Source organism: Chlorocebus sabaeus, chromosome 1 (genome assembly GCF_047675955.1).
Source record: "Chlorocebus sabaeus isolate Y175 chromosome 1, mChlSab1.0.hap1, whole genome shotgun sequence".
Classification (NCBI taxonomy): Eukaryota; Metazoa; Chordata; class Mammalia; order Primates; family Cercopithecidae; genus Chlorocebus; species Chlorocebus sabaeus.
This window is the reverse complement of record NC_132904.1, coordinates 79,806,793-79,820,613: the sequence shown is the minus strand read 5'-3', so window position 1 is coordinate 79,820,613 and position 13,821 is coordinate 79,806,793. Positions and strand designations below refer to the sequence as shown.

The following is a 13,821-nucleotide window of genomic DNA, read 5'->3' as shown; positions in this document are numbered from 1 at the left end:
GGTTTGTAGTTCTCCTTGAAGAGGTCCTTTACATCCCTTGTAAGTTGGATTCCTAGGTATTTTATTCTCTTTGAAGCAATTGTGAATGGAAGTTCATTCCTGATTTGGCTCTCTGTTTGTCTGTTACTGGTGTATAAGAATGCTTGTGATTTTTGCACATTAATTTTGTATCCTGAGACTTTGCTGAAGTTGCTTATCAGCTTAAGGAGATTTTGGGCTGAGACAATGGGGTTTTCTAAATAAACAATCATGTCATCTGCAAACAGGGACAATTTGACTTCTTCTTTTCCTAACTGAATCCCCTAGATTTCTTTCTCTTGCCTGATTGCCCTAGCCAGAACTTCCAACACTATGTTGAATAGGAGTGGTGAGAGAGGGCATCCCTGTCTTGTGCCAGTTTTCAAAGGGAATTTTTCCAGTTTTTGCCCATTCAGTATGATATTGGCTGTGGGTTTGTCATAAATAGCTCTTATTATTTTGAGGTACGTTCCATCAATACCGAATTTATTGAGCGTTTTTAGCATGAAGGGCTGTTGAATTTTGTCAAAAGCCTTTTCTGCATCTATTGAGATAATGATGTGGTTCTTGTCTTTGGTTCTGTTTATATGCTGGATTATGTTTATTGATTTGCGAATGTTGAACCAGCCTTGCATCCCAGGGATGAAGCCCACTTGATCATGGTGGATAAGCTTTTTGATGTGTTGCTGAATCTGGTTTGCCAGTATTTTATTGAGGATTTTTGCATCGATGTTCATCAGGGATATTGGTCTAAAATTCTCTTTTTTTGTTGCGTCTCTGCCAGGCTTTGGTATCAGGATGATGTTGGCCTCATAAAATGAGTTAGGGAGGATTCCCTCTTTTTCTATTGATTGGAATAGTTTCAAAAGGAATGGTACCAACTCCTCCTTGTACCTCTGGTAGAATTCAGCTGTGAATCCATCTGGTCCTGGACTTTTTTTGGTTGGTAGGCTATTAATTATTGCCTCAATTTCAGAGCCTTCTATTGGTCTATTCAGGGATTCAACTTCTTCCTGGTTTAGTCTTGGGAGAGTGTAAGTGTCCAGGAAATTATCCATTTCTTCTAGATTTTCCAGTTTATTTGCGTAGAGGTGTTTATAGTATTGTCTGATGGTAGTTTGTATTTCTGTGGGGTCGGTGGTGATATCCCCTTTATCATTTTTAATTGCGTCGATTTGATTCTTCTCTCTTTTCTTCTTTATTAGTCTTGCTAGTGGTCTGTCAATTTTGTTGATCTTTTCAAAAAACCAACTCCTGGATTCATTGATTTTTTGGAGGGTTTTTTGTGTCTCTATCTCCTTCAGTTCTGCTCTGATCTTAGTTATTTCTTGCCTTCTGCTAGCTTTCGAATGTGTTTGCTCTTGCTTCTCTAGTTCTTTTAATTGCGATGTTAGAGTGTCAATTTTAGATCTTTCCTGCTTTCTCTTGTGGGCATTTAGTGCTATAAATTTCCCTCTACACACTGCTTTAAATGTGTCCCAGAGATTCTGGTATGTTGTATCTTTGTTCTCATTGGTTTCAAAGAACATCTTTATTTCTGCCTTCATTTCGTTATGTACCCAGTAGTCATTCAGGAGCAGGTTGTTCAGTTTCCATGTAGTTGAGCAGTTTTGATTGAGTTTCTTAGTCCTGAGTTCTAGTTTGATTGCACTGTGGTCTGAGAGACAGTTTGTTATAATTTCTGTTCTTGTACATTTGCTGAGGAGTGCTTTACTTCCAATTACGTGGTCAATTTTGGAGTAAGTATGATGTGGTGCTGAGAAGAATGTATATTCTGTTGATTTGGGGTGGAGAGTTCTATAGATGTCTATTAGGTCTGCTTGCTGCAGAGATGAGTTCAATTCCTGGATATCCTTGTTAACTTTCTGTCTCGTCGATCTGTCTAATGTTGACAGTGGAGTGTTGAAGTCTCCCATTATTATTGTATGGGAGTCTAAGTCTCTTTGTAAGTCTCTAAGGACTTGCTTTATGAATCTGGGTGCTCCTGTATTGGGTGCATATATATTTAGGATAGTTAGCTCTTCCTGTTGAATTGATCCCTTTACCATTATGTAATGGCCTTCTTTGTCTCTTTTGATCTTTGATGGTTTAAAGTCTGTTTTATCAGAGACTAGTATTGCAACCCCCGCTTTTTTTTTGTTCTCCATTTGCTTGGTAAATCTTCCTCCATCCCTTTATTTTGAGCCTATGTATGTCTCTACGTGTGAGATGGGTCTCCTGAATACAGCAGACTGATGGGTCTTGACTCTTTATCCAGCTTGCCAGTCTGTGTCTTTTAATTGGAGCATTTAGTCCATTTACATTTAAGGTTAAGATTGTTATGTGTGAACTTGATCCTGCCATTATGATATTAACTGGTTATTTTGCTCATTAGTTGATGCAGTTTCTTCCTAGCCTTGATAGTCTTTACATTTTGGCATGTTTTTGCAATGGCTGGTACCGGTTGTTCCTTTCCATGTTTAGTGCTTCCTTCAGGGTCTCTTGTAAGGCAGGCCTGGTGGTGACAAAATCTCTAAGCATTTGCTTATCTGTAAAGGATTTTATTTCTCCTTCACTTATGAAACTTAGTTTGGCTGGATATAAAATTCTGGGTTTAAAATTCTTTTCTTTAAGAATGTTGAATATTGGCCCCCACTCTCTTCTGGCTTGAAGAGTTTCTGCCGAGAGATCTGCTGTTAGTCTGATGGGCTTCCCTTTGTGGGTAACCCGACCTTTCTCTCTGGCTGCCCTTAAGATTTTTTCCTTCATTTCAACTTTGGTGAATCTGGCAATTACGTGTCTTGGAGTTGCTCTTCTCAAGGAGTATCTTTGTGGCGTTCTCTGTATTTCCTGAATTTGAATGTTGGCCTGCCCTACTAGGTTGGGGAAGTTCTCCTGGATGATATCCTGAAGAGTGTTTTCCAACTTGGTTCCATTTTTCCCCTCACTTTCAGGCACCCCAATCAGACGTAGATTTGGTCTTTTTACATAATCCCATACTTCTTGCAGGCTTTGTTCATTTCTTTTTCTTCTTTTTTCTTTTGGTTTCTCTTCTCGCTTCATTTCATTCATTTGATCCTCAATCAATGACATTCTTTCTTCCAGTTGATCGAGTCGGTTACTGAAGCTTGTGCATTTGTCACGTATTTCTTGTGTCATGGTTTTCGTCTCTTTCATTTCGTTTATGACCTTCTCTGCATTAATTACTCTAGCCATCAATTCTTCCACTTTTTTTTCAAGATTTTTAGTTTCTTTGCGCTGGGTACGTAATTCCTCCTTTAGCTCTGAGAAATTTGATGGACTGAAGCCTTCTTCTCTCATCTCATCGAAGTCATTCTCCGTCCAGCTTTGATCCGTTGCTGGCGATGAGCTGCGCTCCTTTGCCGGGGGAGATGTGCTCTTATTTTTTGAATTTCCAGCTTTTCTGCCCTGCTTTTTCCCCATCTTTGTGGTTTTATCTGCCTCTGGTCTTTGATGATGGTGATGTACTGATGGGGTTTTGGTGTAGGTGTCCTTCCTGTTTGATAGTTTTCCTTCTAACAGTCAGGACCCTCAGCTGTAGGTCTGTTGGAGATTGCTTGAGGTCCACTCCAGACCCTGTTTGCCTGGGTATCAGCAGCAGAGGCTGCAGAAGATAGAATGTTTCTGAACAGCAAGTGTACCTGTCTGATTCTTGCTTTGGAAGCTTCCTCTCAGGGGTGTAATCCACCCTGTGAGGTGTGGGGTGTCAGACTGCCCCTAGTGGGGGATGTCTCCCAGTTAGGCTACTCCGGGGTCAGGGACCCACTTGAGCAGGGAGTCTGTCCCTTCTCAGATCTCAACCTCCGTGTTGGGAGATCCACTGCTCTCTTCAAAGCTGTCAGAGTCGTTTGCATCTGCAGAGCTTTCTGCTGCGTTTGTTATTGTTTACTGTGCCCTATCCCCAGAGGTGGAGTCTACAGAGACAGGCAGGTTTCCTTGAGCTGCTGTGAGCTCCACCCAGTTTGAGCTTCCCAGCAGCTTTGTTTACCTACTTAAGCCTCAGCAATGGCGGGCGCCCCTCCCCCAGCCTCGCTGCTGCCTTGCAGACTGCTGTGCTAGCAATGAGGGAGGCTCCATGGGTGTGGGACCCTCCCGGCCAGGTGTGGGATATGATCTCCTGGTGTGCCTGTTTGCTTAAAGCGCAGTATTGGGGTGGGAGTTACCCGATTTTCCAGGTGTTGTGTGTCTCAGTTCCCCTGGCTAGGAAAAGGGATTCCCTTTCCCCTTGCGCTTCCCAGGTGAGGCAATGCCTCGCCCTGCTTCAGCTCTCGCTGGTCGGGCTGCAGCAGCTGACCAGCACCGATCCTCCGGCACTCCCCAGTGAGATGAACCCAGTACCTCAGTTGAAAATGCAGAAATCACCGGTCTTCTGTGTCGCTCACGCTGGGAGTTGGAGACTGGAGCTGTTCCTATTCGGCCATCTTGCTCCGAGGTCTGTAATTTTCATGTGGATAGTAGAAAAGCCTTAGGACATTTCCTCCATTGCTCCCCAGATAAACTTACCCCTTTCTTGGGGCCTCTCAAGTACAATCTGTGGTGCATAGGCACGGGTCTTAAAGCCATTGTTGTTTCAGCCATTCAATAATTGGTATTGGAGGGAAGAAAATACAGTCAGTTGGGACACAGGATACTGGTACCACCTTGAGAGGGGGGCTTACTCCTTTGATGGCAAGTGGGGACAGAAGGCTAAAGTACAGCAGCTGTTCTCTCGGCCCTGGCCTAGAGGACATCCACCACCCTCTTTAAGCTTACTATACACCTCCTGTCACTAAGTCAGAGATTTCTCCTTGAAGGACAGTTTTATAGCCAGGACCACATAAATTGGGCCTTAGCATGCAAGCATCAGTGGTGTCCCAGACCCAGGCCTTGCCACCCTGGAACAGGTAGGACGCATTGGCAGAAGGACCACAATAAATCCAACAGTCCTTGTGCCCCCTTTAGTGGTCAACAGGTGCATGGCAGAGGCAAGGGAAGTTTCCATCCCGCCGGTAAGCATGGTTAAATCCGGTAGATGAAGAGCTCAGGAAAAGGGACCATGAGCTTTGAACACAATTGGACCTGACCCTTACGGGATGCCCTTAGGGAAGACGAGTCCCAGGACTAACCAGGGTGCGGACATCCCTGTGTTTAAAATTCCAGATAAGCACCACACCTTCCAAACCGGACACTCCCTTAAGATGTATCCTGAATTACTGGGACAAATTTGACCCTGAAACCTTAACAAAGAAGTGGCTAATTTTCTTCTGTACCACTGCCTGGCCACAGTATTCCTTACAAAATGGAGAAACTTGGTCCCCTGAGGGAAGTATTAATTATAGGATCCTTCTACAACTAGCTCTTTTCTGTAAACAGGAAGGTAAATGGAGTCAAGTTCCTTGTGTACAGGCTTTCTTTGCCTTTCATGACAATACTGCCCTGTGCCAAGCCTGCAAGCTTTGCCCAAATGACAGAGGCCCACAGTTACCTCCATACTCAGGGCCTCTTCCCTCAGCCCCACTCTCCTCCCCCACTGACTCTCCTCCATCCAGCCCCACCAAAGTGTTAAAGGCACCCCAGAAAGAGAACACAAACTCCACAAGCCAGGCACCCAAACTATGTCCCTTACAAACAGTAGGAGGAGAATTTGGGCCCATTCACTTTCATGTGCCCTTCTCACTCTCAGATTTAAAACAAATAAAGGCAGATTTAGGAAAATTCTCGGCTGATCCCTATAACTATATAGATGTTTTACAAGGGTTAGGGCAGTCCTTTGATCTAGCATGGAAGGACATCATGTTGTTCCTTAATCAGACCTTAAGTCCTACTGAAAAGGAGGCAGCTTTAGCAGCAGCCCAGCAATTTAGACATTTATGGTATCTTAGCCAGGTAAATGATCGAATGACCCTGGAGGAAAAGGGAAAATTCCCCAAAGGGCAACAGACAGTACCCACTGTAGACCCTTATTAGGATACTGACTCAAATCATGCTGATTGGAGCCACAGGCATTTGCTAACTTGCATTTTAGAAAGCTTGAGGAAGACTATGAAAAAGCCTATGAACTACTCAATGTTATCCACAATTATGCAGAGAAAAAGAGGAAAACCCTCCTGCTTTTCTAGAAAACTAAGGGAGGCCCTAAGAAAGCACACCTCCCTAACTCCGGACTCCCTGGAAGGCCAACTTATTCTAAAGGATAAATTTATCACCCAATCAGCGGCTGACATTAGGAGAAAACTCCAAAAGTTTGCCTTAGGCCCCAAACAAAATTTGGAGGCATTATTAAACCTGGCAACCTCGGTGTTCTATAACAGGGACCAAGAGGAACAGGCCAAAAGGGAAAAGCGAGGTAAGAAAAAGGCTACAGCCTTAGTCATGGCCCTCAGACAGGCAGACCCTGGTGGCTCAGAGGGAACCAAAAGAGGAGCAAGCCAATTTCCTAGTAGGGCTTGTTATCAGTGTGGTTTGCAAGGACACTTTAAGAAAGATTGTCTAACCAGAAACAAACAGCCCCCTTGCCCATGTCCAATACGCCAAGGCAATCACTGGAAGGCACACTGCCCCAGAGGATGAAGGCCGTCTGGGCCAGAAGCCCAACCAGATGATTCACCAACAGGCCTGAGGGTGGCCAGGGCAAGCGCCAGCTCATGCCATCACCCTCACAGAGCCCCAAGTAAGTTTGACCATTTAGGGCCAGGAAGTGGACTTCCTCCTGGACACTGGCGTGGTCATCTCAGTTTTAATCTCCTGCCCCAGATGACTGCCTCAAAGTCCGTTACTATTCAAGGAATCTTAGGACAGCCTAATAACCAGGTATTACTCTCACTTCCTCAGTTGCAATTAGGAGACTTTGCTCTTTTCACATGCCTTTCTTGTTATGCCCAAAAGTCCCACACCCTTATTAGGTAGGGACATATTAGCCAAAGCTGGGGCTATTATCTACAAGAATATAAGGAATGAATTACCCATTCGTTGTCCCCTACTTGAAGAAGGAATCAACTCTGAAGTCTGGGCCTTAGAAGGACAATTCGGAAAGACAAAGAATGCCCATCCAATTCAAATCAGGCTAAAAGACCCCACCACTTTTCCTTGTCAAAGGCAATGTCCCTTAAGGCCTGAAGCTCACAAAAAATTACAGGATATTGTTAGACATTTAAAAGAGGAGAAGGAGCTTGAACATTCAGTACCCTGGAATATGTTTAACCAATGGATATCTGGGCTCCTCCCCTTTCTAGGCCCTGTGACAGCCATCCTACTATTACTCGTCTTTGGGCCTTGCATTTTTAACCTCCTTGTCAAATTTGTTTCCTCCAGGATCAAGGCCATCAAGCTACAAATGCTCTTACAAATGGAACCTCAAATGAGCTCAACTCACAGCTTCTACCAAGGACCCCTAGATCGACCTGCTGGTCCCTGACTGGCCTAAAATGTTCCCCTCTGGAGGACACCACAACTGCAGGGCCCCTTCTTCGCCCCCAACCAGCAGGAAGTAGTCAGAACGACTGCCGCCCAGTTCCCAATAGCAGTTGGGGTATCTTGTTTTAGACGGGGAACTCAGAGGAGGGGCTAGCTGGGCTTCCTGGGTCAAGTAGGGGCTCAGAAAGCTGTGAAACTCACTCATTTCCTGCATCAGAACTTACTTTGGTCCTGGATGGATAATATTGAAGATATATGGTTAAAATATTCCTAACACCAAAAAAAAAAAAAAGAAGAAGACGACAGAAAGCTTTTCCCAGACAAACAAAACCTGAGAGAGTTTACAATCACCAGAACCATCTTATAAGAAATGTTAAAGGGAGTTCTTCAATCAGGAAGAAGAAACACGAATGTGCAAAACGTTTGAAGGTATAAAAATCACTCGTGAAATTAAAAACATGGACAACCCTAGAATACTCCAACAATGTAACTGTGGTGTGTGATAACTCTAGTATGAAGACTAAAAGACAAATCTAACAAAAACAATAATAGCTATAGCAACCTGTTAAGAGATAGGAAATACAAAAATATATAAATAGGTGGGGCGCAGTGGCTCACACCTGTAATCCTAGCACTTTGAGTGGCCGAGGAGAGTGGATCACTTGAGGTCAAGAGTTCGAGACCAGCCTGGCCAACATGGTGAAACCCCATCTCTATGAAAAATACAAAAATTAGCCAGGCATGGGGGTGGGCGCCTGTAACCCAGCTACTTGGGAGGCTGAGACAGGAGAATCTCTGGAACCCAGGAGGAGAAGGTTGCAGTGAGCCAAGATCGCACCACTGCACTCCAGCCTGGGTAACAGAGCGAGACTCCATCTCAAAAAAACAAACAAAAAAACCTCAAAAATATGTAAATAGAGACAACAAAAAGGCAAAATGTGGGAGAAACAGTTAACATGTAGGGCATTTTGGTTTTTCCTTGTTTCTATTCCTTTCTTTGTGACCTAAGGTAAGTTGTCATCTCTTTAAAATAATCTGTTATATCTATAAAATGTAAGACTCATGGTAACTACAATGCAAAACCTATATTTACTAAAAAATAAAAAGCAAAAAAAGAAAACATACTACCAGAGAAAATCACTTAACCACAAAGAAAGACAAGAAGAAAGGAACATAGGAGTTACAAAACAACCAGAAAACAAGCAACAAAATGGCAGCTGTAAGTCTTTACCTACCAATAACAACACTGAATGTACATAGACTTAACTCTCCAATTAAAAGGCACAGAGTATAAAGAAACATGACCCAACTACATGCTGCCTACAAAAAACCCACTTCATCTATAAAGATACACATCGACTGAAAGTGAAGGAATGGAAAAGATATTCCATGCAACTAGAAGAAAAAAACAAGAGTAGCTAGATTTATATTATATAAACTATAAGTTAATTCCACTACTGTGTATATATCCACAAGAAAAAAATGTCATTATATCAAAGAGATACCTGCACTCTCATATTTATTAATACACTATTCACAATAGCCAAAATATGGAATCAACCTAAGTGTACATCAATGATGAATGAATAAAGAAAATGTAATGTATATTCACAATGGAATATGATTCAGACAAAAATGAATGAAATACTCTCACTGCCACAAGATAGATGGAATTGGAGGTCATCATGTTAAGTAAAATAAGTCAAGCACAGAAAGACAACTATTATATGTTTTCATTCATATGTGGGAGCTAAAATATGCTGGTTTCATGAAGATAGAGAGTAAATTGATTGGTGGTTATCAAAGGCCAGAAGGGTAGCATGGAGAGAGGAAGAACAGAGTTGATTAATGGGTACAAATATAAAATTCGGTAGAAGAAATAAGATCTAGTGTTTGACAGATCAGTAGGGTGATTATAGTTAACCATAATCTATCGTGTATTTCAAAATAACTAGAAAAAAAAATTCGAAAATTTCTAGCATAAAGAAAAGAACTATTTAAGGGATGGCTACCCATATGACCTTGATTTGATCTTTATACATTACATGAATGTATCAAATTATCACACGTACACCAAAAATATGTACACTTATCAATAAAAAATAATTTTATGAGAGTGATTTGAACACAAGCAGTCTAGACCTAAGGCCACATTCTTTCTTAACATCTATGTTATTATAAATACTCTACTGGTTATAAATAAAAGAATTATACCTGTTTAAAGAAACAACTGGATTTTTTAATGACCAGACGAGACTAACAAAAATGATCAAGTATACTTGATAAAGGACAATACAAAAATAAAACTGACCCCTACCTTGTATTACACACAGAAAAGTCAGTTCTAGGAGGATTGGGAATATAAATGTGAAAGTAAGATAATAACATTTCTAAAAGATAACATAAAGGAATGTCTTCATGATCACAGAATAGGGAAAGTACAAAAAGCACTAATTACAAAGGAAGAGATTATTAAAATGGATTACATTAAAATTAAAACCTCTGGCCAAGTGTGGTGGCTCACACCTGTAATCCCAGCACTTTGGGAGGCCAAGGTGGGTGGATCACAATGTCGGGATCACAACCAGCCTGGCCAACATGGTGAAACTCTGTTTCTACTAAAAATACAAAAATTAGCCAGGTGTGGTGGCGCATGCCTGTAATCCCAGCTACTCGGGAGGCTGAGGCAGGAGAATTGCTTGAACCCAAGAGGCAGAGGTTGCAGTGAGCCAAGACTGTGCCACTGCACTCCAGCCTGTGCAACAGAGCAAGATTCCATTTAAAAAAAAAAAAAAATTAAAACCTCTATTTATCAAAAAATACCAAAGAATGAAAGAGCAAGCCATAGAGTAGAAAGATTAGAAAGATATTTGCATGAAAAGATATTGGTAATAAACATAACTGACAAAGGGCTTGTATCTAGAATATATAAAGAACTCCTACGACTCAATAAGAAAAAGACATACTCCAACAGCTAATAGGCAAAAGATCTGAACTCCTACTTCACAAAAAAAAAATAACCAAATAGCCATTAAAAATATGAAATGATGTTTGACATTTTTAGTCATCAGGAAAAATGTAAATTTGAAACTGCAATGAGATACATCCATCAGAAAGACTAAAACTAAAGAAAAACTAATAATACCATAAATAATACCATATGCGAAAATGGAGCAATTGAAAGCAGTCTGAAAAAGTGAAGGAAGCCTAGCACAAAAGAATTTTTTTTTTTTGGTTTTTGGTGTTTTGGGTTTTCTTTGCAGTTTTTACAGTTTTATTTAAACATAAAGCATGAACATGAGGTAGCTACTCATTTTCTTCACTGCGCAGCCTGGCATTGCGGTTGGTGACTATGATGGCCAGCTGGGCAGCTCATTCCACAACGGCTTTGCGGTTCTTGGAGGAAACATCTCAGCACAGTAAGATTTGTTGTACATCAGCAGCACTTCCAGCTCCTTGACATTGTGGACCAGGAACTTCCATAAGCCACTGGGCAGCATGTGCTTTGTTTTTTTCTGTTGCTCCCACAACCAATGTTGGGCATCAAGATCGACCCTTGAACCTTCTATGAACCCTGTTGTCTATACCTCTGAGTTTCTGCCAGTTACACTTAATTCTGACATATCGGTCAGTCTGGTGCCAGATGAACTTCTTAGTTCTCTTTTTGACGATCTTGGGCTTCACAAGGGGTCTAAGGGTGGCCATGATGCCGAGGAGGAGATGGCTGCCACCTCTGTAGGCACTGCCGAGAGAGGGGCTTTTTGTTTTTTGAGACTTTAATTTAAATTTTACTTTAAACCAACAACAAAAAAAAAACTTACAAAATACAAAGTAAAAAGAATGAGAACAAAATAAATTTTCAGATACACAAAAATTGAAAAGTTCATACCACAAGACTTCACTAAATGAACACTGAAAGATGAACTTCAGAAAAAAGCAAAATGATCATGGACAGTAATGTAAAGATATAGAAAGATGAGGCCATGCAGGTAGGTAGGAGCCAAATTATGTAAGTCCAGCATGCCAAGCCAAGGAATCAGAGGCTCCACAGGGATCCAGGGAGGTTCTAAATGGCAAAGTGATTTGATCAGTCCTGTTCATATTATTCTGCCCTTCCTCTTTCTATGTTTGCTTCTTTAAAGTATCATTTAAGTATCATTTTCACTCCAATCTCACTGTGATCTATCCTTCAGAATTTCTAGACCACTTTTTAAAGAAGGTGGAGTCTAGGTCTCCACTGGCCACTTTACTGTAGGTTAGACAACTGAAGTAGCAAATTAACTAGTATCCTCCATTTATGCAGTACTGTTTAAAAAATGAAAAAGTTGGGCCAGGTGCGGTGGCTCCTGCCTGCAATTCCAGCACTTTCGGAAGCCGAGGCAAGCAGATCTTTTGAGGCCAAGAGTTCGAGACCAGCCTAGCCAAAATGGTGACACTCCCTCTCTACTAAAAATACAAAAAGTAGCCAGGCGTGGTGGCAGGTGCCTGACACCCAGCTACAAAGGACGCTGAGACATAAGAGTCACTTGAACCTGGGAGGCAGAGGTTGCAGTGAGCTGAGAGCACACCACTGCCACTCCAGCCTGGGCAACAGAGCAAGACCCTATCTCAAAAAAAAAAAATTTTAAATTTAAAAATAAATAAGTTGTCTATGAGGCAGAGAGAGGTGAAGTTAAAAAATAAAAACACTAGATAGCAGATGAAGGAAACAACTGGCAGGAAGAGCAAATCTATGTTTAATTTTGCCAATTTATCTTTTGCTGATATGGTTCCAGAAAAAAATCGATCAAACGTAAGGTACATAAGATGGGTGTGATGTAAGATAATAAGTGTTCATGTCAACATATATACTACTTCATTTTGTGAGGGACTAACAGAATAATTGGTTTCAATGTCTTTATTTTTTAAGAGATGGGGTCTCACTTTGTTGTACTGAAGTGCAATGATACAATCACAGCTCACTGTAGCCTCCAATCCCTGGGCTCCCAAATCCTCAGCCTCCCAAGAAGTTAGACTATAGGCACACATCACAACACCCAGCTTTTTTCTTTCTTTCACTTTTTTTGTAGAGAGAGGGTCTCACAATGTTGCCCAGGCTGGTCCCAAACTCCTGGCCTCAAGTGATCCTCCTGCCTCAGCCTCTCAGAGTGCTGAGATTATAGGTGTAAGCCACCATGCTCAGCCAACAGTTTAAATTTCTTAAACAAGATCAAACATTTAAAAGTTTGTATCAATGAAAAACTAAAACATTTGCTTTATTTAAAATACCTGGAAGGTTTCCATTGTAGTCCACATCTTCTATGCTACAACCCCATTTAACAAGAAGTTGCAAGCAGCCAAGCCGTCCATGAAAAGCTGCATAATGTACAGGTCTCCATTCTCTCTTATCGGCCACACTGGGATCCTAGAGGTAACATTCACAAGGACTTAGTTTCTCCCTATTTTGTAGGGAAAACACTAAACCTAGCAGCTTAATTCTATAAATAAGAATTGGAGGCTGCTCTTAATACAAGAAGGCAAACACTTAACATAATAGAAAAATGCACTGCAACCACTAATTTGAATATATGAGCTAATAAAATACTAGTAAAATTTTATAAAACAGGCTTTTCAAAAGAACGAGTCACATAAAATAGTTTTTAAAAAGGAACTTAACTAGTCATCTTACCAGTTAGATTCCTGACCAATAAAATGAAAGGGATAGATTGAATGATCAAATACTATCATTGAGAATATAAACAGAATTAATAAAAAATATTTAATAAGTTTTCACTCTTTCTCAAACTATAGAAACACCAACTCTCACCACAATGTCTTCAATATATGTAGTTCTCTTCTTCTATGTTATTCATTACAACTACTACAGATAAAATTAAATATTGCAATAAACAAAATTTCTGAAGAAATAAATCACTTTCTAAATCAGTATATGAAATAAGAGTTTCAAAACAAACACAGAGGTAGACATACAAAAATTCATAAAGATTTACAATCACCTGGTTAAGATTTGTTTGAAGCTTCGTAATCTAACCAGTTAAACTCTGAACTGGCATGAAGAACCCAAAACCTCTCAAGTACTTTGTAATACTAAATTGTTTTTTGGGGGAGAAGAGAAGATTTGTCTGAATTATTGCTTCTATGTTTAAAGATAGAAAAGGTAGAGAGAAAAATTAAATTAGCTTCCCAAAGTCATATAAGAGATCTAAAAAGTCAGGAAGAGACAACTAGACTACCAAATGCTATTCCATCTACATTATCATACATTAGCACATATTAATAGGAGTCACTCACCACTCCACTTCGAAGCATTATTTGTAAAGTAAAAGAATGTCCGTGAGTTGCAGCAAGATGTAAAGGAGTGCATCCCCGGTCATCCTGGGCTGTCAGATTTGCTCCATTCATTATAAGAGC

The 13,821-nt window shown here is 40.9% G+C and overlaps 1 protein-coding gene across 7 annotated transcripts in view; it reads right to left on the bottom strand.

Moving 5' to 3' along the window:
- Positions 1 to 13,821, bottom strand: part of ANKRD42 (ankyrin repeat domain 42) — a 203,194-nt gene that overhangs the window by 174,669 nt on the left and 14,704 nt on the right. For all 7 annotated transcript variants that reach the window (XM_073019884.1, XM_073019883.1, XM_073019880.1 and 4 more), the window contains 2 exons: positions 13,702 to 13,821; positions 12,679 to 12,814 (listed from right to left, as the gene is read on the bottom strand). In XM_073019884.1, coding sequence (XP_072875985.1) covers positions 12,679 to 12,814; positions 13,702 to 13,821 — 256 coding nt within the window. The remainder of the gene's footprint in view (positions 1 to 12,678; positions 12,815 to 13,701) is intronic.